At 49.7% G+C, this 25,371-nt stretch overlaps 1 protein-coding gene across 2 annotated transcripts; it reads left to right on the top strand.

Annotated features, from left to right (window-relative positions):
* Window positions 1–1,063: 1,063 nt before the first annotated feature.
* Window positions 1,064–24,146, top strand: MSANTD2 (Myb/SANT DNA binding domain containing 2). Of its 2 annotated transcripts, XM_059488335.1 has the most exons (6): window positions 10,756–10,783; window positions 12,101–12,183; window positions 12,800–12,845; window positions 13,436–13,694; window positions 15,726–15,786; window positions 22,360–24,146. In XM_059488335.1, the coding sequence occupies exons 3-6, from the start codon at window positions 12,834–12,836 to the stop codon at window positions 23,210–23,212; spliced, it is 1,185 nt and encodes a 394-aa protein (XP_059344318.1). In that variant the 5' UTR covers window positions 10,756–10,783; window positions 12,101–12,183; window positions 12,800–12,833; the 3' UTR covers window positions 23,213–24,146. The 2 variants fall into 2 exon arrangements, with proteins under 2 accessions (XP_059344317.1, XP_059344318.1); XM_059488334.1 differs by lacking the exons at window positions 10,756–10,783; window positions 12,101–12,183; window positions 12,800–12,845 and adding an exon at window positions 1,064–1,543.
* Window positions 24,147–25,371: the final 1,225 nt, after the last annotated feature.

Raw genomic sequence — 25,371 nt, 5'->3', positions numbered from 1 at the left:
CCCCTAATCCCGCTAATTAGAGGGGTATAATTACACTGCTGATGGCTTCGCGCCGTGCTGCGGGGAGGAACAGCAGGGACAGACAGAGGCAGGGGGGATGTCCCCTTCCATCCTCCTCCCCCGCCATTTGTTTAACCAACACGGCCCTAATTAAAGCGTTTAATTAACAACCCGGGTGGGGGTCCCATAGGACCTCTCTAACCACCCCCCTTGGATGGATGGGGGGGGTTGAGGGGGTCGGGAGAGGTGGAATCTCCCCGATGCTCGTTAGTCTTGGCTTAACGAAGAGTTGGGGCGCAGCTGGGGTGTCCCCGCACACCCCGCGAGCTGCGCCCGGCCTCATCAATCACGGTCACCCTTAATTGGGGTCCCGGGGTTTCGGAGGCACCGGGGCCGGGGACAGCGAGCGGTGGGAAAAGAGAGGTGGGGAAAGAGAGATCTCCGTCCCCCGGACTCAGCCTCAGTCCTTGGGGGATGCTCAGTAAAGGCGTGTGGAGCTCTGGAAGCCCAGGGGTGCTCCACAGGAATAGGGGGTGCCCAGTCCGGAGGGACGTGCTCGGCCCGGAGCGGCGAGCTCAGCTCCAGTACGGCGGGAATGCTCCTCTCCAAGGCTGGGGGGCTACACCTGACCTTTGGGGTGCCCGGCCGCACATTTGGGGTCCTCGGGCGAGGGCAAATCGCGGGCGGTGGGAGGGAGGGGTTGGAGGGTCCCTGCCCTGAGGGGGCTGAGGGGACCCTGCCCTGCCCACATAGGCCACGCCCACTTCGGGTGGTGCGGAGGCTGAGCCACGCCCACACACAGACCACGCCTACTCACCACACAAACAGCGTGCCCGCCCATTTTATAACCGCGCCCACTACGCCCGTGCCCCGCCCCATACCCGCCTTTGACCACGCCCCTCCATCGGAACCACGCCCCCGCCCTCCAGCCCCTCTCATTGTCGTGGCCACGCCCCCTCTGCGCGTCACGGTCCCGCCTCCTCTGGCACCGCCCCTCCCCGGCGCGCAGGAAGTTCCTCCCCAACATCGCGTCACTTCCGCCCGCTCGGTGCGCACCCCCATCATGGCGGCGCCCTGCGGCTCCTCGCAGCTCCCACCGGCCGAGCCACCGCTCCGCGTCCCCAAGATGGAGGTGCTGTCGCCGGGCTCACCGGGCGCGCTCAGCGACGGCAACCCCAGCCTGTCCGACCCCTCCACGCCCAGCGGCGCCTCCCCGCTGGGCGCGGGGCCGGCGGCCGGCGGGGCCGCGCTGGGCGCCCGCGGCGGGGCCTCGCCCTCCGTCTCCTTCTCGCCCGGCGGCGCCGCCGCCGCCGCCGCGGCCGCCGCGTGCCGCGGGATGTCCTGGACGCCGGCGGAGACCAACGCGCTGATCGCCGTGTGGGGCAACGAGCGGCTGGTGGAGGCGCGGTACCAGCAGCTGGAGGGAGCGGGCACCGTGTTCGGCAGCAAAGCGCCCGGGCCCGCCATGTACGAGCGCGTCTCCCGCGCCCTGGCCGAGCTGGGCTACGAGCGCACCCCGTCCCAGTGCCGGGAGCGCATCAAGGTACCCCGGGGGGCGGCGGCGCGGCCCGGGGCGGGAGGGGAGGGTGGGCCGGGGGTGCCCGTGCCCGCCCCAGGCTGGGTGAGCTCCGGGATCGATTCCCTGCAGAGCCGCTCCTGAGCGTTCTCTGCTCCTGGGGCACCGCGTCCCGGCGGTTCAGTCCCTCGGGATCTGTCCTGAGCATCCTCTGGCGCTGGCTCTGGGTGTCAGTCTGTCCTTCGGCCCTGGATTTGGGGGCACCGAGTCCCCAGGGCTGGGCCTCTCGGGGTGTCCACGCTGCAGTTTTCTGGAGGTTCTCCCCAGCACTGAGCCCAGCCCTTGCCCTGCCTGCAGGGTGTCCCATTGCCTGGCTCTCCGTGGTTCCAGTGGTGTCTCCTGGCTGCCACCTCCTCTGGGTCCCTGCCTTGTCCCTGTAGCCTCCAGCAGCACCTTTGGGACACGGGCACTGCTCCCCAGGGGTTCAGCTCCTCTCCCGTGGCTGGGCTGTGGCAGCATCCCATGGTGCTGAGTGGGGAGGGACACAGCATCCCAGTTGTTTGTGTCCCACAGCCCCAGCAGGATCCTTCCCCTGGGTGTCCTCCTTTGGCCCCAAGTGCTGTGGGTGCCATGCTTGGCTCTGTCCCCTCCTGGGTCCCCCAGCGTCCCCTGGCCATGAGGGGCTGGCCCTGGCTGTTCCCTGTGCCCCCCTTGGGAAAACAGAGCTCCCAGTTCCCCCAGTAACAAGGGGTGGCTCTGCTTGCTCTTGCACTCCTGGCTCTGCCCTTTGCTGTGGAGTTGTTTTGTGGAGTCTGCTGGCTCAACAGGGATGTTCTGTGGCTTCACAGAGCTCCTGAGTGATTGATGAACAGCCCCATGAGCTGTGCTCTCCAGAGGGGCCTTTCCAGTTCCATCATTCCCTGGAGAAAAGGGCTGGGTTTGGTTCCTGCTTTGGGAGCAGCCCCTTTGTCCATCCTCCTTTTACAGAGAGGAGACACTGGATGATGTGGAAATGGCTGTGAGGCTTGAGTTTGTAAATGTGGATGATGTTTGGGAGGATGATTTACACACTCTGATCTCCCTCTGGCTCTGATTTCTCCTTTCCTCACCCATTGGGCTCCTGCAGCCAATTCAGATGGAGTGAGAAATAAATGTTTTGTTATTGCTGGGGCTCAGTGAACTGGTTGTTTCTCCCTTCCTCTTCCCATCCCTTAACAACACCTGCTGGGGCTGTTCAGGTGGGAACACCTGGGCTGCCTTTAACTTGCAACATACATGGAATTAGGGATGCTGCAACATCAGGAGTGTCTGAGAGTGAGAAATTTCCACTTTGATCCCTGTTGATTAGAGCAGCCTGTCCTGGAATAGGTACTCAAAGCAAACCCACTTTCTATAGAAATTTTGGGTTCTAGATGTATTTCAGGGATGTATTTCCCTCATGTCTGTGTGTTTGCTGCTCAGGGACCTTTTTCCCTTGAGCACACTCAAATATTTTTGGAGAGGAAAGTTGCTGCTCTGCAAAGCCTCTTGGAGTCCCTCTGACAGAACCAGAGCACACAGCCTCGAGCTGTACAAGGGAAATACAGGTTGGATAGCAGGGAAAAGTTTTTCACAGAAAGAGTGATAAAATTCTGGAATGGCTGCCCAGGGAGGTGGTGGAGTCCCCATCCCTGGATGTGTTTAGCAAAGCCTGGATGTGGCACTGGGTGCCAGGGTTTAGTTGAGATATTTGGGTTGGGTTGGACTCGATGATCTTGAAGGTCTCTTCCAACCTGGTCATTCTGTGAGGTTTTTCTGGTGGCTCTCAAGATGCTTGTTGCATGAATCAGCTCTTATGTGAGCTTTGCCAGAGGCAGTTGCATGATGGAAAAGTTCCTTGAGGTGCTCTGGCTTTGTGCAGTGGTTTTGGGCTGTGATGGGGATGGCAGTCAGTGCTGTTGAGGTCCCCAGCCCCAGTTTTGGGGTGTGCTGGCAGCTTGTGAGGTGTCACCTCACTGTCAGAGCAGCCCAGAACTGGCTCTCTGGGTTTGGATGGAGCTGATTTTGGGACTCCCAGCAATTTGAGCTCCTTGCAGCTGAGGGTTCTCCCACTTTTCCTCAGAGGTGAGGCTTGAACACATCTTTGCCCCTGAAATGTTTAAGCTTGGAAGAAACCACCCATCAAAGAGCAGAAAAAGAGCTCAAGGCTGATATTTATCACCAACAACAGCTCCTGACAGACCTGTTAGGTGTTTCTAGATTGCAGAACATCAGGCTGGGCTCTCCTTCAACACTCTGGAAGGGAATTATCTGTGTTCCATCCATGAGTGCCCCTGTGCACAGCCTGGCCTCTCCTCAGGCCATGTGCAGGGCAGCAGCAGCTGCAGGAATGCTGGTGCTGTCCCTGGCACCATCCACCCAAACTTTGCATGTCCTGGACCCCACAGTGAGGCCCTTCCTCAGCACAGTCCTGCAGCAGCAATGTGGCCTTTTCCAAATCCCTCAGGGGGTTTTGGGCTGGAATTGCTGGGAAATGAGCCCTTGTTGGGAGCTGTGAGCTCTCCTGGGTGTCAAGAATTTCCCTTGTTCCAGGGATGGCTGAGATAGTTGTTATGGGAGCTGTTGCCAACCCTAAAATCCCAGTTTTTGTAGGATTCCAGGCAGGATTGGCTGCTTGGCATTTCCATGGTCCACCACAAACAGAAGTCACTCCTGGATGTGGAGGGGTCATGCATGGATTCCTCTGGGATGGAGCAGGAGGATTGTCATTGCTGCAGGAGCAAGAGGAGGGCACAGGCACCTTGGAATCCTCCTCACTCAAAACAGGACTGGGGAGATGATGAAGGAGCTGCATTGTCCCATTTATTACCCAAAATGTTCTGTGTTTCCATGATTTTATAGGATACTTAATGCCCATCAAGGGACAGAGCTCAAGGCTTTGCTGCTGGATAATAAATGGTGCTGCAAACATTCCAGGTTCAGCTGGTTTTTAAATGAATTTAGATAAGGATGCCATACTGCTTTCCTTGGGAACACCTGCATTCCCTGGACACACCAAATCTTGAGTCTCAACAGCCACTTGAGCTGGAAAGGAACAAATCAGCTTGTGAGCAGAGGGTTTTCCAGTTGTATGGCATGGGTGCATTCTCTCTTAATTCAAACAGGGTGTGCAGAAAGGTCCCAGTGCAGATTTTTGCCTGTCTCTCACCATCTGCATCTGCTTTTCTGCACATCAGAGGCTGCTGTCAGGTTGGAGCTGCTCTGGGAGGGTCTGTTTCAAATTTAGGGACCATTTTGGCATTTCAAATTTAAGGATTCACATACAAATGTTCCAGCAGCTTTTCCTTTGGAAAGAGACCTTGAGTCTGACTTGGTGGCTCTGAGATTTGTGGCTTGGGTAGCTCTGCAGTTGGGAGCTGCAGGAAGAATGGAACATCTTGATTTCTGCTGTCTTGTGTGCCATAGCATCCTCACCCCTTCAAATCACGTTCTGTCCTTAATCCTTGCTTGTTCAGTGCCACTCTCTGTTCTTTCCATCCAGCCCTTTCCTGTTCCCTGTGTTCCTGAGCAAGGATTTAGCCTTGTTTTCTATCCTGAAACTCATCACCTTCCCACAGCAGCACATGCAGAGCTGTTTGTTTTCAGGTTTGACTTTAGAGCTGGGATTTTAAGGCAGGTGATGGAATATTTGGCCAAACCTTGCTAGGATCCTGTGCCCTGCACTGGGTGATGCTTCCACTAAGGAGCAGGAGGTTTGCTGGGAGTTTAAGCATGGGAAAATGAGTTGTGTGAAGGCCACACACAGCTTGGAGGTCACAGGGTGCACAGAACATGTTCCATCAGTGTGTGGAACTCCATCACTTCATCCTCTTCCACTGGGATGCTCTGGGAAGCACAGGAGAGCTCAGGTGCTGCACTCAGAGCTGTGGGAGTCAAGGGGTGTTTTCAGGCAGTAAAGGTTTGTTTAGTTTTAAAATAATGTTCTTGAAATAATGGGCTCCAGTTGTTCCTCAATACCAGATTTTAAGGTTTTTTTTTAAACCCGTGGGAGATTTTCTGCTTCTCTTGCTTGCATCTGGATGGAAGGTGGATCAAAGACTCATCCTGCTGATGGCACATGGCTCACTTGGGCTGAGAGAGCATTGCAGGGTGGAAATCCTCTGGCTGGAGAGCCTTTCCCCAGCAGAGACAAATCCCTTCTCAGAAGCTGCTGTTAAAACTAATTTCAGGGCATTTTTTAAATGTCATTTCTTCAGCTACTGCAGAAATGTGAATTCTGCTTTTATTTTGCCTTTCCCAGAGTCAATGCCAACCCATTGATTCAAAGAGCAGCAGTTCCAACATCTTAACTCCTGACTGCAGGAATTCCCAAGTGTCACTGCCAATCCAGTTCTGCTGTTTTTGAGGTTTTTTGTGTGTGTAACAACTTCCTCTTGTTCTCAAATGGGTGACTGGAGGTTTTGGTTGGGTTGTGGTTGTCCACAAAAGTAATTTGTTCTTCAAAAGGAAAAGAAATACCTTGAAGATGCTGGTTGAGTGCTTCAGAAAGAATAAATCATAGATGGGAGTGCCACAAACCCACATGAAATGGGAAGGGATGCAAAATCACACCTGACTTTCAGCTGTTGGTATTTCTTGCTTTAGGCAACACAAACATGATGATGGTGGGGCTTGTTTGTAAGGGGGCTGTGGTTTTAGCTGCTCTGTGATGCAAACAATCTGTAAACCTTGCATGGAGTTGTTTTTAAGGCAGGAAAAGCTGCTCCAGCACAGCTGTCTCAGAAGGAATGCTTGCTGTGAGCTGCTGGACATGAGAGGATTTCAGCCAGAATTCCCTCCTTGGCTGCAGTGAGTGGAGGGGCTGTCCTGGTGATCCTGAAATGTCAAATGATGGAGCCTGGGTGCATTTCATGCCAAGCATCCACCTTCAAAGCAACTTTGCCTTTGATTTGAGCTGATAAGGATGGAGAGGGACTTTCTACAAGGGCCTGGGGTGGCAGAGCCAGTGGAAATGTCTTCCCAGTGACAGGGCAGGGATAGATGGGATATTAGGAAACAATTCTCCCTGTGAGGCTGCTGAGGCCCTGGCATGGGCTGTCCAGAGCAGCTGTGGCTGCCCCTGGATCCCTGGAAGTGTCCAAGACCAGGCTGGACAGGGCTTGGAGCACCCTGGGATGGTGGAAGGTGTCCCTGCCATGGCAGGAGGGTTGGACCAAGATGAGCTTTAAGGTCACTTCCACCCCAACCAATTCCATGATTCTGGGTTTCTATTTCTTTTCAATGTGGTGTCTTTATCTTGAGTTTGTCTCACTCCCAGCTCCCCATCCCCTTATTTCCCTGGGCTGTGATGTGTGTTGGTGTTCAGGTTACCTCCCCTTCTTCCCTTGGCTTAAATAGATTCAGATGTGCTGGGTTTTCCAGGCTGCCATTCCTTGAATCCCTCCCAGCAGCCCAGCTTCTCACTGGAGGATCTCATGTGCTCTGGTAGGTGGGAGCAACTTTTTGTTGACATTTACAGCAGGAAAAAATAAACCTTCAGTGCCAAAGAGCAGATTGAATTGTTTCAATCCTTTGTGGGGCTGTGGCAGAGGAGCATTTCTGGGATGTGAGTGTCCTGTGGAATGAACACTCTTGGATTTGCTCTCAGCTGGGGTATTCCCAGAGTGCTGTTGTGCTGGTAAGAATGTGGCTTGAATTGCACATGCAAGATTTGTGTCTTTACAATCCAGTGGCTTCTGCAGCTGTGTTGTGTGTCTGGAATACATCTGATCATTCTGGTGTACCTGGGCCATGCACTGCTCATTCCATGGGTGCAGAATGATTCCCAGAGGGAGCTGGGAGGTTGTCTTGTTGAGACAGAAACAGCTCATGGTCAGGAACTCATTGCAGGAGGACAGATTGGCAAAACTTGAGCATTAAATCTCATTTAGGGAGATTTGGGAACATTAAATCCTAGACTGGGCACACACAATTTTCTCCTGTAGTGCTCTCTGACCATGGAGGACTTGGGAAGATGTTAAAAATCCTCACTGTGCTTCAAGTGCTGTCACAGGGGCAGAATCCTGCTCCCCTCCCTTTGCTGAGTGTGTAAATTTGGAGGGCCAAGCAGACAAAGCTTTCTGGGTGCTGTGGTCTCACCTGTTACCAAACCTTGCCCCACTGGTGGTGAAAGTTGGGGTTTGAGTCACTTTTGGTATTTCAGTTCCAGCTTTTTCCCATGGATTTAGGGATTGGTCTCCTTGGTAACATTTTCACAGCACTTGGAGTGGTGTGGACATTCCTCTAGAGACCTCAGGTCACACACAGCTGGGACACTGTTGGATGTGAAGTGTTTTAGGGTTCTGAACAACACAAGCCATTTCCCTTGTGGTGCTGCCCATGTTGGTGCTTTCTGCCCTTCAGTGAAGCTCATTTTGGACAGCAGGGTTTTCCCTCCCACCCGTGGAATGATTTGTGCTGCTCTTCCTCTGCTGGATGGGCTTGTGGTCTCCCTCCATTCACTTGAGTGAGGACCAGCAGAGATTTGAGTCTGTGATCTCTCAAGGCTTGCATAGATATGGTTTCTTGAGTACATCTCAGACCTCTTTTCATCCAGGCTGCTGCAGTTTGAGTTTTCCTTAAAGGTCTGGTTTTGTGAGTGGTGTAATGCTGTTTGTCCTGATCACAAGTAGATGCATACAACTTCAACTTTGATTTTTGGAATGAGTTTGTTTCCAAAGACAAGGTGACCTGCTCAGGTGTGGCTTTCATTGCTCCAAAGTCAGGAATGTTGGAACAGGTCACGTCAGGGGCAAGTGGAGCTCACTCAGGCATCTCATCCATTTAGGGTGGGTATCAGGAAAAGGTTCTTTCCCCAGAGGGTGGTTGGGTACCTACACAGGCTTCCCATGGAATGGTCATGGCACTGATCCTGCAAGAGCTCCAGAGCATTTGGGCAACACCCTGAGACACAGGGTGGGATTGTTGGGGTGTCTGGGCAGGGCAGGAGTTGGACTGGGTGATCCTTGTGGGTCCCTCCAACTCAGGATATTCTGTGACCCTGTGATCTCTGCAAGCTGAGCTCTGTCTGGAGCACCACCCACTACATCCAAACTCTACAAAGTCCTTGGCTTGGTGGGTCTGGTTGTGCTTCTCTGCCTTCTCAAGCTCTGACAGGTTCATTCCTGTTGTTTTCATCCAGTTCTGATTGAAGAAAACCAGGAGCATTGAGAGCCAGAGGTGCCCAGCTGGCAGCCTTTCTGAGGCAGTGCTGGAGTCTCCTCTCCAGGGGTCTGGCTCAAATAGCAACAAATCCCTGCTGAGGGTCTGAGGATCCTCCTGAGCATTCTGATAGCAGCAAGCAGTGGAGCATCTTCGCAGGTTGTGGATTTGAGCTCACAGCACTGTGGGCTCTGCTGTCACAGCCCCACATGTCACTGCTGTCCTCACCCTGATGGGACACAGCCTGTGAAACCCCAACTTCATTCCCTCTTGGCAAAGTCCTGTCTCATGGGGGCTGACCTCTGCAGCTTGCTGTGCAGCTTCTGTAAATAATTCCTGTGCAGGCAAGAGGGGTTTCTTTTGTATTATATTTAATTGTGATTTACAAATTGGTGTAAATAATTCCTGGCCAGGCAAGAGGGGTTTCTTTTGTATTATGTTTAATTGTGATTTACAAATTGGTGTAAATAATTCCTGTCCAGGCAAGAGGGGTGTATTTTGTATTATGTTTAATTGTGATTTAGCAACTGGCAGTGGTGGCTGTGAGTTTTTGTTCAGTTTCAGCTCTCCCTAACAAAAACCTGAGTCTGCCCTGCCTCAGCTGATGTCCCCCTCCCTGTGTCTGCCAGGGTGACTTGGCTTCTTCATGGTCCAAAGAGAGCTTTGTTCTTACCTCAGTCAGGACAATCACCTTGTCTGTATTTACCCCCAACCCTTCTCCCCTCATGTGAGGGCATTCCCATTGCTTTTCCTCTGAGGCTTCAGGAAGTCCTTGTGTGTTTGGGTAAATCAGGACACAGCCATGGCCTTGCTGTTTGATACAGAGAGTGATTCACTGTGACAGCCATCGTGTCCCAGTGCTGTGCTTGGGGACAGTGCAGATGTGCAGCCAGCTGTGGGGCTGGAGCCTTTGCAGATTGGGCTGTGGCAGCTCCTGGGACTGACCCTGAGCTCTTGGGGGCCGTTTGACTGCTGGGTTCTCACATTCTGCAGAGGGATATTCCTGTTTGGAATGCTGGAGTTGCATTGGTGTCATCAGCTGCCTTCCTGCAGTGGTGTGTGGCTCTCCCAAGAGTTTGAGGTGCTGCTCTTCTCATTTTCTTTTTGATAAACCACAGAAATGGGCCATGTTGAGGCAATACCCCATGTAAGTCTTGTGTTCTCCTGCCTTGCACATAGCTTTTAACCTAAAAGTTCATGAGCTGAAGTTATTGCACAGATTTGTTACCTTCTGCTCCCAGGAACTTAAAAATGAAAGCTTTGAGACCTTTCACTGTTCCCTACAACCACTCCAGGCTTCAAAAGCTGTTTCTTTTGTCCCAGTGTAGTTTCACCTTGTGTTTCCTGTGAGTATCCTGGCGTGATGAGGGAGGGAGCTGTTTGGCACTGCTGTTCTTTATTTGGGATATAAAGCTGAGAACTCTTCTACATTAAGTAAAAGAGCCTTTTTGAAGCTGAGTGTTGTGCTAGGTGGTGCTCTGGACCCCTTTAGGTTGCTGTAAATTAATCAACTTAAAATGTGGACACAGCCACAGGCCACCAAACTGCTCTGCAGAGCCCATAGCTTCCCCCTGAGTAAGAGCCTGTCTCAGATCAGGGATCTGGCATTCCATGTTGGACAACCTCAGGTTTTATACAAAAAGCTTGCTGTGGTCTGGTCCTCTCTCATCTTACTTTTGTGCTGGGAGGAGGACCATGTCTGCAGCCTTCCTAAAGGTTTTTCTCATCCTCATCCTGCAGTTCCTGCAGAGCTCCAGGTTCTTCGGTGGCTTCACTTGTAGAGATGAGGACTCGTGAGTTAGAAATGGTGAGAAAACCCACAATGAGCTTTGTGACTGTCTCCTCCTTTGGTTTTCCTGATGATGAATTAAGTGGGGATAATGTGTGTTCGTGTTGCAGGCAGTGTTGCAGAACAATAAGCAAAAGCCTCGGTCTCTTCCAGTCTGAGCAGTCACTGGGCAGTGATCAGGTCTGTTTTCAGTTACTTGTCCTACATTTCCTGCTTTCTGTATCTGTATCAATCTGTGTGTGTGCACTTCAGGAGCCACGGAGCAGGAGTTGAGCTGGACACCGGGAGGAGTAGAGGAGGTGCGTAAGAAAAACCAGATCTTAGATCTTGGAGAGCAGAATGAAATGGTGAGAGAAAGGTTGAGGGTGATAAAATGTCCAGGTTTCCTGAGGTCTGAGCAATTATTTAGGTCTTAGCAGGCTCTCTGAAGAAGAGAAGCCTGTGGACTTACATGAAGCAAGGCTGACTCGTGGTATTTGGAGGGAAGTTGTAGGAGCTGCCCGTTGGAGACACTGAGGAGAGCCTCCAAGAACAAAGAGCTAGCAGGAATCTTGGTTCTCCAGCACACAAGACCAAAGAGCCACCATCTGCTTAGCCACAGGCCCTTTGGTGCTTTGGAAGTCCCTATATTTGAGATTATTTCCCTCAAATTTGAGGTTACCTGCTTGCAGAAGCAGAGCTAACACAGCCAGGTGAGCATCTGGGCAGTACCCCCAAAAGTATCAATAATGAGCAGTCACTCTGTTGCTCATTTATTTTCATCCCCCTTCCTGTGTTGCTCCCTTTAGTTTTTCTACTTGTTTGCATTGACTTGCTGCTAAATTATTTTGATAGTAAAATAAGCCAGATTGCAGCCTGACTGAAATAATTAATTACTACTAGGCTACAACCTATTGTGGGATCCTCCATAACCCCATTGGTGGGGAGAGATGTTTGAAGCACATGCTGAAAATAGGGTGTGAAAATAGAGTGGCTGAGGGTGTGGGGCATCCCCAGAGGGCTTGGCCAAGCGTAGGGATGCTTTGGAAACAGTTCCTTTCACTTGAAGGCTGCTAATAAATTCAGCTGGAGGCTCTAAATCCATGTTTAACTCCTATGGATAAGCTGGCACAGGTACAAGAGCTGGGGCCTGGGAAATAAATTTAAAAAAATCTAACTTGGGTGGATTTTAGAGTTACAGGAGTGAAATGACTTTGACCTTATTGGTCAGTGAGATTTGAGCTGAACAGAGAGAAATTGGAGTGAGAAAGGTGAATTCTAACAACCAAATGCATCTATACCCCAGCCTGAGGGATCCCTCTTGCACCAGCAAATGCCAACAGGTTTCCAGGCTGGGTTTTGGTGCCAGATTGCACAGCAGGTTGTTTTCCACCCTGCTCACAGATAGAAAGTTAAGATGTGCTGGTGTCCATCCAAAGAGGATCTGCCTGTTTATCCTGAGGTAGTTGTGGCAAAAGTGGGAAGGGTTCCACCTTAAACCGTGGAATAACTCATGCCTGTTGTTGCCTGTGTGTTTATATGGGTTATTTTTTATTTTGTCTTGTTTTCGTGTGTTTTTGTTTGAAACAGCAGGGTAATACTGACTTGCTGCTTAGCGGTTTTGCTTCTGCCCCCAGGGCTCTGAATCTCAGGAGGAAACTGGTTAGAAATGTATCCCTTTGCTGCTGATGCTGTTAAACCAGTGTGTGAGGAGCATTAGGTAGGTTCCAGCTTTCTGGAGTTTTAAAAGTTCCTTTCTTTGGGGGGAGAAAAAAACCAAATAGTTTTTGTAATGATTTGTCCATTACAGTCCTCCTGCAGAAAGCAAGGGAGCAGAATTAGTCCTTCCCAAATTAATGCCTCTCTTGATTTCTGGAGACAGCTTTGCCGTTCAAGTTAGAACCTCAGCAATCTGATAAATTTAATTTCTTAAAAAGTTAATGTTTTCTAGCAGTTTACCAATCTGAAAAAACACCCAAGATCCAGAAAACCTGGGGCATATAATTGTCTTTCAAAATCAGAGCAGTGGTAGAATTAAAACCACACTGAGGGTTGTGTAGAAGGCTTTAGTTTTTTTACCCCCAAGTTGTTGTGTTTTGCTCCAGATTAGGGGGAAAACATGGATGGAACCATAGGCTTATCCAGCAGCAGTGAAGTGGCTTAGCCCTTGATGTGGGGTGTCAAAGGGATCACCAGAACTGGGTGAGGCTTTGGCATCTGTGGGAGGTTCTGCCCCAGCTCTTACCAAGCCACCTCAGTGCTGTTACTTACTTGATGCTTGATATCAAAGTCTGAGAACTGGGAGCATTATTGATTTGACCTCTTTTAAATTTCAGCAGCTTCACAAGAGACAGAGTGAGTTAGTAAGGAATGCAAAAATATGTAAGTAATAAATATTTTCCTAGCTGAATAGCTTAGGCATATCCATTTTGTACCTTGTGTCTTCTTACCAGAGTAAGGAAGGTTGGACTGTCTTTGCTTTTGGGGGAAATCTTTCTGTTTTCCTTTCTCTCTCCTCCCTGCTTTCCCCTCTCCAAGCTGTGGGCACAACACCAGCTCTGCTTTCTCCTCCTCGTAGTAGGTGTGCATTTTCCTGGCTGATTGGTGTCTCTGACTGGGGGGCTCTTGGTATTTTTATTTTTTTTTTTTTCCCTGCATCCATAGGAGATCTGGGGATTTTATTTTTTTTTTTTTTAAGCAAGAAAGAGAATAAATTACTCAAATTAAATCTGAGGAATCTGTAGCTGCTACACAACTTGTCCTGTGTCATGGATGTTAACGCTAAGCGGGAATGTTGGATCTATATGATGCTTCCTGGTGGGTGTAGATTAATTTGGGAGCATTGCTCATGAACATGGGGCAAATATGACCAACAGAAATAACCCCCAAAGCCCTAAACTCTGCCTGTGTGTGTGGGTGCCTGTGTGCTGGTCCAGCCCCACAGCCCTGACTGAGCTGCCTCTCTCTCTCAGACCCTCCGCAGGTGCTACAGCCGCGTCAAGGAGCACGGCGTGGGCAAGAGGAAAAGCAGCTACACCTTTGAGCAGCTGGAGCAGGTGTTTGGGCAGGGAGGATGGGACTCCCAGCCCTGCCAGCCCGTCCTCATCAACAGCAGTGGTCTGTACCAGGAGCTGGAGTCAGATGGCAGCACCATGGAGGAATACTCTCAGGAGGACTGGGGAAACCACAGCCAGGATCTTCACTGCTACCAGACTGGCGAGCAGGAGCTGGGTAAGAAATCCCATCTTGGCACATCTGCCTCCCTGGGCTTCACCTGTGCTCCTGGGGGTCTGGCACACACATCTCTGTGCCAGCTTTCACCTCTCAGAATGTGCTCAGGGGTCCGTGTTGAGACCATGTTCTCAGGGGTCTTAGGTTGAGGGAAGAGACGAGGATCTGACTCCATGTTCAGAAGGCTTGATTTATTATTATTTTATGATATATATTATATTAAAACTATACTAAAAAAATAGAAGAAAGGATTCCATCAGAAGGCTAGCTAAGAATAGAAAAAGAAAGAATGATAACAAAGGTTTGGGACGGACCGAGACAGTCCGGACAGCTGGGCTGTGATTTGCCATTAATTAGAAACAACCACATGAGACCAATCCCAGATGCACCTGTTGCATTCCACAGCAGCAGATAACCATTGTTTACGTTTTGTTCCTGAGGCCTCTCAACTTCTCAGGAGAAAAAATCATAAGGAAAGGATTTTTCATAAAACATGCCTGTGACACACAGTGCTAAACACATCCTTGGAGAGAAAAGGGACAGAAATTCCTCACTTAATCAAAAGCAAATCATGGATCAGGACTGGAGGAAAGAAGGGCTGTTTGCCCAGAAACAGCAGAGGTGACAGCTTCCCTGTCTGTCCTTTCACTCCCAGTTTTATTTTCTCTCTTGGGATTCAGGAGATATTTTCCCTCCCAGTGGTACCTGGGTGTTACCATTCAAACATCATTTACTTAAATTGTGAACAGGGCTTCAGCCTGCTGCTGGTAACACCAACAACTGTAAAAAATGTTGCTCTTTCTTATTTACCTTGATATATTGATATTAAACATGTCAGTATATCTATATCCAGAGGTGTGGCCTTTTTTAAAATGAAAAAATAGCAAGCAAGCTCACACTTGATGTTTGAGACCTAAACCAAACTCTTCCACGTGCTTTTCTTCCTGAATTATTGCCTAAAAGTCAATTTTTAAATTAACTTGGAGATTTAATTGTTGCTCATGGCTTTTTGAACTTTGTTAAACAGATCAGGGTACCACATCCCTGATAGAAGATACACTCCAATCTGAGGAGTTCTGGGAAGAAGTGGCTTTCTTGAGGCACATTTCTCTCAAGCTACTGCTTTTATGGGTGTGTGTTCCTCCCTTACCCTGAGCAGGTTTTTTTCACAGCAGGAGCTTTAAGCTGATCAGATCCACTGGAGATGCAAGTGAAGAAGGTGAATTGTGTAAAGGCTGTTTTTCCCCATTTATGGGATGAAAGAGGGAGAGGAGATGCAGTTGGGTGTCTGTACACATCTGTGTTTGGGGGACTGGTGAGTCAGGATGCTTTGGAAGAGCCTCAGATCGCAGTTTAATGTTAAAATTTGCAAGTTGGCTGTTAACCACATTCCAGTTCCTCAGACTCCTTCCCTGGGGGATTTAAAAGTCAGAAATATGTGGGAGAGAAACAGTGGGGAGAAGAAAAACGTTACAAAACGTATGGAAATGATGGCTAATTCTGTCTGGTGTGGCTTGTTGTGGTGAGTCAAGCTGGGATCTCCTGGTTTGTCACCAGTTTGGGGACATTTGCGTGAGCTTGGGCTGATGATGCCCTTCATGCTCAGGAGTTGTGAGCAAAGCACTTGGCACACAAGCTCTGAATTGAACACAGATGCAGTTCTGCTGCTGCTTCCTCTTGAAGTGTGCCATTAGAAACAGAATTGCTTTTTCTTGTTTTTTTTCCCTTGAAACAATGTAGTTTGCAATTCTGTCAATGTGTGATTTAATGGATGGGACTGGAGCCTTGTCCATGAAAGGATCTGAATCTTTCTCAAAACCTAAATGACCATATCTTTTCCAAGTTAAAGAAAAACTCAATCAATTACAGAGGGTGTAGGAGCTGGAGCTGTCTCATGAAGAACTCCAGCAGACTGCCTGGCTTAGGAAGCAACTCAGAGTTATTTTTTATTTAATTTCAAGCTCTTAAAAAAAAAAAAGCTCTAAGAACATTATTTAAAATCTAATTATGTGTTGGAATTTTACCTTTCAGATGAAATGCCTACCACGAAAAGAACATTAAAGATAAAACAGGAATCTTCAGAAGACACGCAGTAAGTAATTTATGAATGTTTTACCCTGGAATGTATTTCCCTGGGGATAATGTGCAGGAGGAGAGGATATTTGAAACTTCTGTTTATAATTATAAATACATTGTGCAAGACTATTCATACAGTTGAATCTGCTTTATGCATTATTCCCATTACCTCAGAACAGCTGAAAAGCTTCACAACTCTGTTTCTCCTTGGCTTTGCCATTCAGAAAATAAAACAAGACTTACTACATGGATGTGAGGATAGAATCCACGAGAGCAGCTCCTTTCCTTGGTGGGAAAGTGTGCCAAAGCTTGGGAGTCTCTGACTTTCATTTTTATAACTTTCCAGACCTTCCTGATAACCTTTTGGCTGGGTTTAATCTACCAAACACTGGAGCCTTTTGAATGCTTTGACTCTCCCTTGCTCTCCAACAATAACACAGAGCATTCCCAAAAATGAAAGGAATTGTGCTGTATTTGCTCTGTGCAGGGCAGCTTTCTGCCAGCCTTTAGGGGTGGTTGTGGGTCTGTCTGCAGTGGGAGTGAGCCCAGGCTCACAGATCCTTTGGGGTTTCTCACAGGAGCTCCCACACCAGTGGGTTTTAGTGTTACTGGGATTTTCCATGGTAGAAAATCAGCTGCTGTAGGGTAGGAGGTCACCAGCACTGGGAACAGCAATAGAACATCCCTGATGAGTCATATAGAACAGAGGCTTTGTACTGGAACTCAATGAAAACAAAATTATCTAAAATATTTAACATAAATATAAATAAGTAAGAAGAGGAATGAATTTAAAATAACTTGAGAAAATAAAAATAATTTTAAAAGAAAAATAATTAACAAGAAGCTTCCATGGCAGTAGAGTAGCTTTGGTAAACTCTTCACTTCAGGTGGATATTCACATAGCCAAAAGTGATTTTTTTCTTCACATGGAGCAAATTCATTTTTAACAACTTAGGGACAACCTGGAGAAAAATAGCTTTTTTCAGTATAAACTTTGTTGCTGCCACTTTGAACAGTTTCTTTGTGCTGTTCTGGAATAATTTTACCTTTAAGGAGCTGCATAGCAAATAATCCTGAATTTTCTGAGATGAAGGCTTGGACCGCATGAGTCTTCTCTTCCAAGTTTTAATGTGTGCATGAACAGCTGAATTAGATTTTCGTAAATGAGACCTTTTAAAGTTTTATGTTCATTTTTCCCCACAAATTCCCTCTAAAATGCAGTGGAGTCTCTGAACTCTGGGGCATTTTGTGAAGCATGCCAGTGATAAACTCATCCTACGTGCAGAGTGGAAGCACAGAGCATTTTCCAATGCACAGATTTGCTAAAAGCTGCTTTTCCCCTTGTCTGTGAGGAGAAGGAACTTGTAAACTCTGACTCAGTAGGTTAAAAGCAGTCAGAAGATGCACAGCTGATACAAAGATAAGCTGGGTATTTATTTATTATCTTAAAAAATAAAATTTCATCTAAAAGCCACAGTAGATAAATAGCTGTCAAACTCTTTCACCTCCTTGCACGGCATTTTGAAATGCAGATAGCCTACTTCAAAGTTGTTTTCTTGGTCAAGGGCAGATTTTCAGCAGAAATTGTCTCCAGAAATCATTCAAATCCTGGAGAAACTTGTGGTGTGCTTTTGGACATAGAGAAACAGAATTCCAGAATAGTTTGAGTTGGAAGGGACCTTAAAGCTCATCTCATTCCAACCCTCTGCCATGGCAGGGACAGCTCCCACTGTCCCAGGCTGCTCACAGCCCCATCCAGCCTGGCCTTGGGCACTGCCAGGGATCCAGGGGCAGCCTCAGCTGCTCTGGGCACCTGTGCCAGGGCCTGCCCACCCTCACAGGGAACAATTCCCAATTCCCAATATCCCATCCAGCCCTGCCCTCTGGCAGTGGGAAGGCATTCCCCCTTGTCCTGTCACTCCATCCACTGTCACGAGTCCCTCCCCAGCTTTCCCCAGAGCTTCTCCCCTCCAGATAATCACTCCCATCTCTCCCAGGCTGGCTCCAGAGCAGAGGGGCTCCATTCCTTGCAGCATCTCCGTGGCCTCCTCTGGGCTCCTCCAGCAGCTCCAGCTCCTCCCTGTGCTGGGAGCCCCGAGCTGGGGGCAGCTCTGCAGGTGGGATCTCACCTGGGGGGCGGAGGGGCAGAATCCCCCCCTGCCCTGCTGCCCAGGCTGGGGGTCAGCCCAGCACAGGGGGGTTCTGGGCCAGGGCCTGTCCAGCTCTCCCCCACCTGCACCCCAAGGGCTTCTCCCAGAGCTGCTCTCCATCCCTCCATCCCCAGCCTGGATGATCCTGGGGGTTGCCCTGGCCCAGGTGCAGCACCTGCCCTTGGTGTTCAACCTCATGAGATTCCCCAAGGCCACTGACTGAGCTTGTCCCAATCCCTCTGGATCCCAGGCTGTCCCTCAGCCATGGAGCAGGAGCTCAGGGAAGGCGAGCACGTTGCTGCAGGTGCCAGTGCAGGTCTGTGTGAGAGCCAAGAGCTGTTTAAACCCCAGCACTGGTGTCTCCTTCTCTCCTCAGATCCCCAAGGACTCAGCACAGCGATGGCTCCAGGAACTCCCTGCCCTGGGCAGTGCTGGGTTTGTGTTGGTGCAGTTTGCTTGTGCTCATAACAGGAAGTTTTTGCCATCACTCAAGTGCTGTGGGAATGGGAATGGATGTGAGCAAAGGAGAAAGGGATAGGGAATGTCTGGACCAGGTTCCTCAAGTACCAATTAATGAATATAACCAATGGTTATTTTTATGGATGAAGGAGGGCTGGATGAAGATAAGGTGTCACACAGCCCCAAAATACTGAAAGGGCTGGAAAAAAGTGAGTTATAAATCTGGGAGGAAAAAAGGCCAATTGCAGCTTTAGGGATTTAGTGGGCATTCTATGGATAGCTTTTAGTTACAGCACGTGTACAACCTGCCTGGGTGTCAGAGGGCAGATATCCCATCTCCTCTGAACTTCCCAGCAGTGTGGGACAGCACAGCTGCCCCCACTCAGGCACTGTGTCTCCAAGTGACACAGAAAGAGCCATGGGCTCCTCTAGGGGGACAGGGAAAGGTGCTGCAAGGGCCAGAGCCCCTCTGGTCTGGAGTTAGGCTGGGAAAGCTGGGAGTGTTTACCTGGGGAAGGCTCCAGGGAGAGCTCAGAGCCCCTGGCAGGGCCTGAAGGGGCTCCAGGAGAGCTGGAGAGGGACTGGGGACAAGGGATGGAGGGACAGGACACAGGGAATGGCTCCCACTGCCAGAGGGCAGGGCTGGATGGGATATTGGGAATTGGGAATTGTTCCCTGTGAGGGTGGGCAGGCCCTGGCACAGGGTGCCCAGAGCAGCTGTGGCTGCCCCTGGATCCCTGGCAGTGCCCAAGGCCAGGCTGGACAGGGCTTGGATCAATCTAGACTGGTGGAATCTGTCCCTCTCCATGGCAGGGATGGGAACAAGATGAGTTTTTTAGGTCCCTTGCAGGCCAAAGTGTTCTGAGTCTGTGACACACAGGGGCTTCCCACCTTTCAGTTTATTTTTGACAGCATGGAAGCAAAGGGCAGTAGGTAACCTGTGTCCATGGCCCATCCTCCCTCAGGATGCTCCTTCCCCATGTCAGCTCTGTTGTTGCCTGCCCTTGGCTGTTGTCTCCAAATAAACTGCTTTGACAAGTGAAGTAGTACTTAGAGACTTTGAGAAGTGGTTTGATTTCTGCTGGCTTTGGGAAGATGAACTAGAGAAAGCTCGTGGATCTTCTCTGCAAGCAGCTGCTCTGGGCCCTTTGAAGTCTGCCTCAGAACAAATTTGCGCCTACTCTTGTCTCAAGTCTTTCCTCATTTGAATTGCAAAAGCTTCCAAGGAGGAAGAAAGGCAGGTCCCAGACTCCAGCAGGGAGGTGATGGTTTGATGATGAGGGAAAATCCAGCTCTAGGGCACCTTCTGCAGCTGAAAAGTGAGATTGTCCTGAGACACCTAACAGGTTAAACCCTCTGCTCAGCTCCCATTGTCCTCCTAAAAAATTTATAATATTAACAATACAAATAAAGCAAATACATAAGTACATGTTTAATAAATAATTTTAAATTGATGAATGAATGAATGAAAATTACATGAATACATAATTAAATAATAGTAATTTTTACTGCTGATGGTACTTTTGCTTGGCTAAGTTGTCAAGATCCTGGGAATGCAAAGCTCAGCCAAGTTGGGTCCTGGCAAAAGCAAGAAGATGCTAAACCTGAGAAGCAAAACTACTTAAAATTCATTTTCCCCTGTTCTCCTCTGTGCTGAAAGCAGTGAGTTCCTTGTGGAAAGCCCTTCAGTCTGCTGCTGAAGCTCAGCTCCCATGCAGTGATTCCCACCCCTGCAGGAGCAGTTGCAGTGACTAATGCAGCCGAGCTGGGTCTGGGTTGTGCCGAGCTAAACCGAGCAGAGTATTTATAGTGCACTTAATAAAGGTGGGGGCTTTGCTTTCATTCCTCACTCTGCTCCTCAGCTGTTGAATGAAAACCTGCCCACGCCGTGCTCTCCTGTCTTTGCCTTGGGGAGGGAATAACTGGAGCTGAGCTGCTGTCAGGAGTGGATTGTGTGTGCCAGTGCTGAGACACTGAGCTGTGCTCCAGCATTGCCCTGTCCCCTTGGCTGTCCTACCCCCTTGTGCCCAGAAGGTAAACTTGCACTTCCAGAAGCCTCAAAAAGATATTTTCCAAGCATGGCAAAGCTTCAGGGAAGTTTTAAATGAGTTTTGCCAGTGTTTGTTTACCCCAAATCCATTTCCATTTACTCACGTATTCTTCTTGTCTGAGATTCCTCTCCATTACTGCCAGGTAGTGGAACTGACTCCTCAGAATAACTTGTAGTAAGAAACAGAACTTCAGTGCTGATGGAATCAATGTTTTTAAGAACCCCTGGGCTCTGCTTGTCCAGCCTGTCCCTCCTCAGTGCTCTAGAAACTCAGGTACACTCCAGTGGTGGTGGAAATGTACTTCCCAAAATGCCTTTGAAGGTCTTCTCAGGGAACTTCTGACATGGTTGGTCCTACAAGGCAGGTGAGGTTGATGAGGTGGTGATGGATGTGGTGCTGGTGTCACTGTGAGGAGGGAGCTGTCCCAACCTGGATGCTCAGAAATGCTCAGGGGGGCTTGGCCAGCACAGGTGAGGTTTGCAGGTGGTGTGCACCAAGCATCAGATGTCAAACCAGAGCTCTGTGTCCTGAGCCCAGAGGACACCCAGCAGTTGGAGAACCTTGCCAGAATCACATGCCTTGTAGTTAGACCTGTAAAAGGTTTTTTGGAATGAAAGTCTCTGAAGTAGGACCTCTCCAGCACCACAGGAAGGCTCTGCAGCTCCTAGTCCAGTTTTGTTTGAACCCTTACATACATTATGATGGAAAAAGACCTCATCCCCACAGATGATATTTTTATTTTTTATTGGGCAGGAATGCACCTGCCAGGATCAGCCTTGGTTGTGGGGTGTTGTATGTGCTCTTAGAGGCTTCGTGTCCCTCACCAGTCTGGTGCTGGACCCCACTGGGAAGCTGTTGGGAAGGGCTGGTTTTAGGCAGTTCAAGGGATCTTGAGGAACCTGCAGGAGCAGGGAAATTTGTGTGTGCCCTGCACAAGACCTGTGTCACCTGGTACAGTATGTCCTCCTGGTGGGATGTGGAAGGGAAAAAATCCTCCTGGGAGTGCAGAGGTCTCCCCAGTTCAGCTTTCCAGATGTGGCACAATGGATAAAGGAAGGAGAGCTGCATGGAAAGATCTTTTACATCCCATTTGTTGCACCAAGAGAGATTTCTCTGTTAGCAAACAAGTTGCATTATCTTCTACAGCTTTCATTATAGGACAATAACTTCCCAAATTAGGAGTTCTTCCTACCAGCTAATTACACCCTAATGGTCTCATTTATCCTGGAGGAAGCTGTTCCAGCTCGCTGCAGGTGCACACAGATGCTCTCTCCTGATGTAAACCCCTCTCTGAAACCTTGCTGCTGGGAGTGAAAACACATTTTTGGGAGCGTGGGGATTTCGTAATTGGCTGTCTGGAGGGATTGCCACTGTCCATCCCACAGCATCTGGGATGTGTCTGGGAGCCTCTTCTGCTCCAGGGGCTTGGTCCCTTGAGCTGTGCTTCCACCCCAGCACAGGGACAGGGCCCTTGGGAGTGGCTTCATGCTCCCATTGGGGTTTTTGCAGTCACAGTCCCATTTGCTGGCATTAATTTGGGGATAACAACGAGGCAGAAGTGTTTTGAGTGGCAGTTGTGAGTTTGGGATGCAGCTCATGAACCATGCGCTGAGAGAAGCCCAGGATTGTAAGGAATGACCCAGTAGTTAAGTGTGTGTTTATTCAGCAGTGCCAGATACATGCTTCCTTGGAGATGCTTTGATATCAGGAGGAGTTGGGGTTGGGTTTGGTTTTGTTTTGTCAAGATTAATTTAAAATTCCTTCATCAGGACATTGTTTACAACCTATAAACTACCCCAGAAATGTAGTAGTAAGAAAAGTCAGGCAAGAAAGCTGATGGGGATTAACATTTTCTGAATGTTGGTGCATTCCCTGGGAAAGCTTTCAGCTCTGATGCCTTTATGCTTCTCTCCATTTCTTCATTTGCAGGAAGCGTGACGTCATGCAGAACATTATGCAAATCTTGGAGTCGGTCCAGCTGAAGTGGGAGCTGTTTCAGAGCTGGACGGACTTCTCCAGGCTCCACCTTTCCAACAAACTGGCCATTTTTGGCATTGGCTACAACACCCGCTGGAAGGAGGATATCCGTTACCACTACGCCGAGATCAGCTCCCAGGTGCCCCTGGGCAAGCGGCTCCGGGAATATTTCAACTCAGAAAAACCCGAGGGTCGGGTGATCATGACCCGAGTACAGAAAATGAACTGGAAAAATGTTTATTACAAATTCCTGGAGATCACCATCAGCGAAGCCCGATGCTTGGAGCTGCACATGGAGATCGACTGGATTCCCATCGCTCACTCCAAGCCCACTGGAGGGAACGTGGTGCAGTATTTATTACCAGGAGGGATCCCAAAAAGCCCCGGCCTGTACGCCATTGGATATGAGGAGTGCCACGAGAAGCTCCCCTCCCCTCTGGCCGAGCACCGGGCGCCCGACCCCGGCAATGAGACTGCAGGGGAGCTGGAGGTGCCCTCCCCACAGGCCTCCCTCCGGGTGGATATGGAATCTGCCCGGATTATCTACTGTTACCTCGGCATCGCCGAGGTCCGGACTCTCCAGCAGTGCCTGTTTTTACACTTCCAGGCAAACACCAAAACCTTCAGCAAAGATTGGGTCGGGATCAACGCCTTTTTATCTCAGAACTGCGTCGTAGAGCCCGGCGTCTCACCCAAATCCATCTACATCAAATTTGTGGAAGTGGAGAGGGATTTTCTGTCTGCTGGCTCTTTGGTAGAGTGCCTGGAAAAAGCCATCGGGTACCCCTTAAAATTTAACAACTGAGTCTCGTCCTTCATAAGGATCAGGGCTTCGCGCTCCGTTTTCCATCTCACTGGGATCCCGCCGGGGCACGGGGACTTTTCGGCCTGGCAGCACCGCGGGGCCGCGGGCGCTCCCCTCTGCGGGGCCGCGAGCAGCGCCCGGCCCGCGGGGCGGCCTCGGTACATTCCACACGGGACAGTGCACACGGCGATTTCAGACCGCCCCTGAGGGCTTGGGCTTTCCTCTATCCCACGGTGTCTCATTTGGATGCATCCGTCTCTAGGTGTTCCTCTGGATCTGACTCAATAAGCAATAGATAACGGCGAGGGAAAACCCAACTCCGGGCCAGGGACTGTTTTTCAAAGCCACCCTTAGATACCTTGTATATAATTTAGGACTTCACTTTTTTCACCATCGAGTGTTCTCCTCTCTCCAAACAGTGTTGCCTGCAAAGACTTTGGGTTCCGTGACGTATTCCACATCCTTAGTAGCGTTGCCATATCTGCTTTTATTTTATTTTATTTTATTTTATTTTATTTTTATAACATTAAAATAATTCCTGGCTTTTTTATTTTTTCCTCACTATTTTTTCCCTATTTTTCTCTTTACTGTCTTTTTTTAATCTTTTTTTTCTCTTATTTCTCTCCTTTTTCTCTTCTTTTTCTTTTTCTCTCTGTTCCTCTTTTTTTATCTTCTTTTTGTCTTGTCTTTTTTGTTTGTTTTTTAAATTCCTGTATCATTTTCCTTTGTTTTTTTTTTCTTTTGCTTCTTTTATTTTTATTATTTCTATTTTCACTTTTTACCCTTTTTTTGTCTTCTTCTCCTTTCAGTCTCCTTTTTTCCTTTTCTTTTGTTTTCCTTTCAATCGAGTTCCAAAACTCTCTGTGAGAACAACTTGGCAGCTGGGAAAAAACAATGATTATTTTTATTTGTTTTGTTGTCGACCCATTGCTTATGGATACAATCAAAGCTGTGAGAAGGGGAAGGTGGGGAGGGGGAGGGAGAGGGAGGGGGGTGGGGGAGGACGCATTTATGCCTTTTCAGCGTGTTCCTGCTCCAGCCCCGCGCCGGGGCCGGTGGGTTTTATTTCCTGGAGCTCATCCATCGGTGACATTGTGACATACGATGAATGTGTCGGTCCTAATAAAATCAAACAAACACGTACAGAGCTTTCCACACATCCTTCTCCTTCTCTGGGGCAGTTTGGGGAGGTGCCGAGCTCTTCTCTGTGGATTTTCACATCAGGGCTTTGCTCCTGGGGTCATTGTTGGAGGAATTGCTAGATTTTTTTTAATGAGGGGTGAGCACCGCCAGAGCTGGTTGCTTTCCCTGCAGAGGTTCCCAGAATCCTTGAAAGAAGTGAGGGTCAGTGCCCATCTGGAAGTTGGCATCACCTTTGAGCCCTGAGATGTGGAGTGAGGAAAGGGAGCAGGTCACCAGTGGCTCACCAACGCTCCCAGCCTTCAGCTAGAGGGAGAACGAGGTGAGTTGCCCCAAAGCTGCTGAGTTGGGAGCATGGGGTGCATCAGAGGCTGAGGATGCTGTCAGGGAGAGGTGGGGTCCCGGTGGGATCAAGCCAGGTCGATCCCCAAAGCCTCCTTGCTGCCGGGATCCTGCAGTGCTGGAGGCCAGGCTGGATTTACGGGGGGGCAGCGAGGGCGAGGAGGGATTAATTCTGCCCCCACCGCCTCCTCCTCCTCCTCCTCCGCCAGCGTCTAATCTCTGCTGGGGCTTCGAGGTCTGACCCTGCTCTGATCGAGGACCGGGATAACCCTGGCTGAGCCGGGCAGGATCCACCCGAGGCTCCCGAGAACCAGGTACTCAGAATTGCCCTTTTTTTGGATATTGTTTATTTTTCAGGATCGATGCGTTTATGTGAAGGCCGGGGGGTGTTGGATGAGTGTGAGGGATGCAGGACGGGATGTTCCACCCTACCGGCGGGGCAGGGATGAGAATGGGGCGGGTTTGGGGTCCCCGCGCTCCCCATGGTGGGGGTGACATTTGACACTGCGGTGCCGCACTGCACCCTCCTTAACCCTGCTATAACTACGAATAACCCACGCAACTGATGAATAACCGCGCGCTGTGGGGCGGGGGAGGGCCGGACCCCCGGGGGAGGGTCCGTGCGGGGCCGGGACACCCCCACGGGGTGTGGTGGGCTCGGGCCCGCCCCCACCTGG

Source organism: Ammospiza nelsoni, chromosome 24 (assembly GCF_027579445.1).
Source record: "Ammospiza nelsoni isolate bAmmNel1 chromosome 24, bAmmNel1.pri, whole genome shotgun sequence".
Lineage (NCBI taxonomy): Eukaryota > Metazoa > Chordata > Aves > Passeriformes > Passerellidae > Ammospiza > Ammospiza nelsoni.
This window is presented reverse-complemented; position numbering and strand designations above follow the sequence as displayed.

Coding starts and splice junctions, on each gene's coding strand:
- MSANTD2 (XM_059488334.1), top strand. CDS start 1,064: ATGGCGGCGCCCTGCGGCTCCTCGCAGCTCCCACCGGCCGAGCCACCG. Junction 13,695..15,725: donor GACTGGCGAGCAGGAGCTGG/GTAAGAAATCCC, acceptor TTTACCTTTCAG/ATGAAATGCCTACCACGAAA. Junction 15,787..22,359: donor GAATCTTCAGAAGACACGCA/GTAAGTAATTTA, acceptor CTTCATTTGCAG/GAAGCGTGACGTCATGCAGA.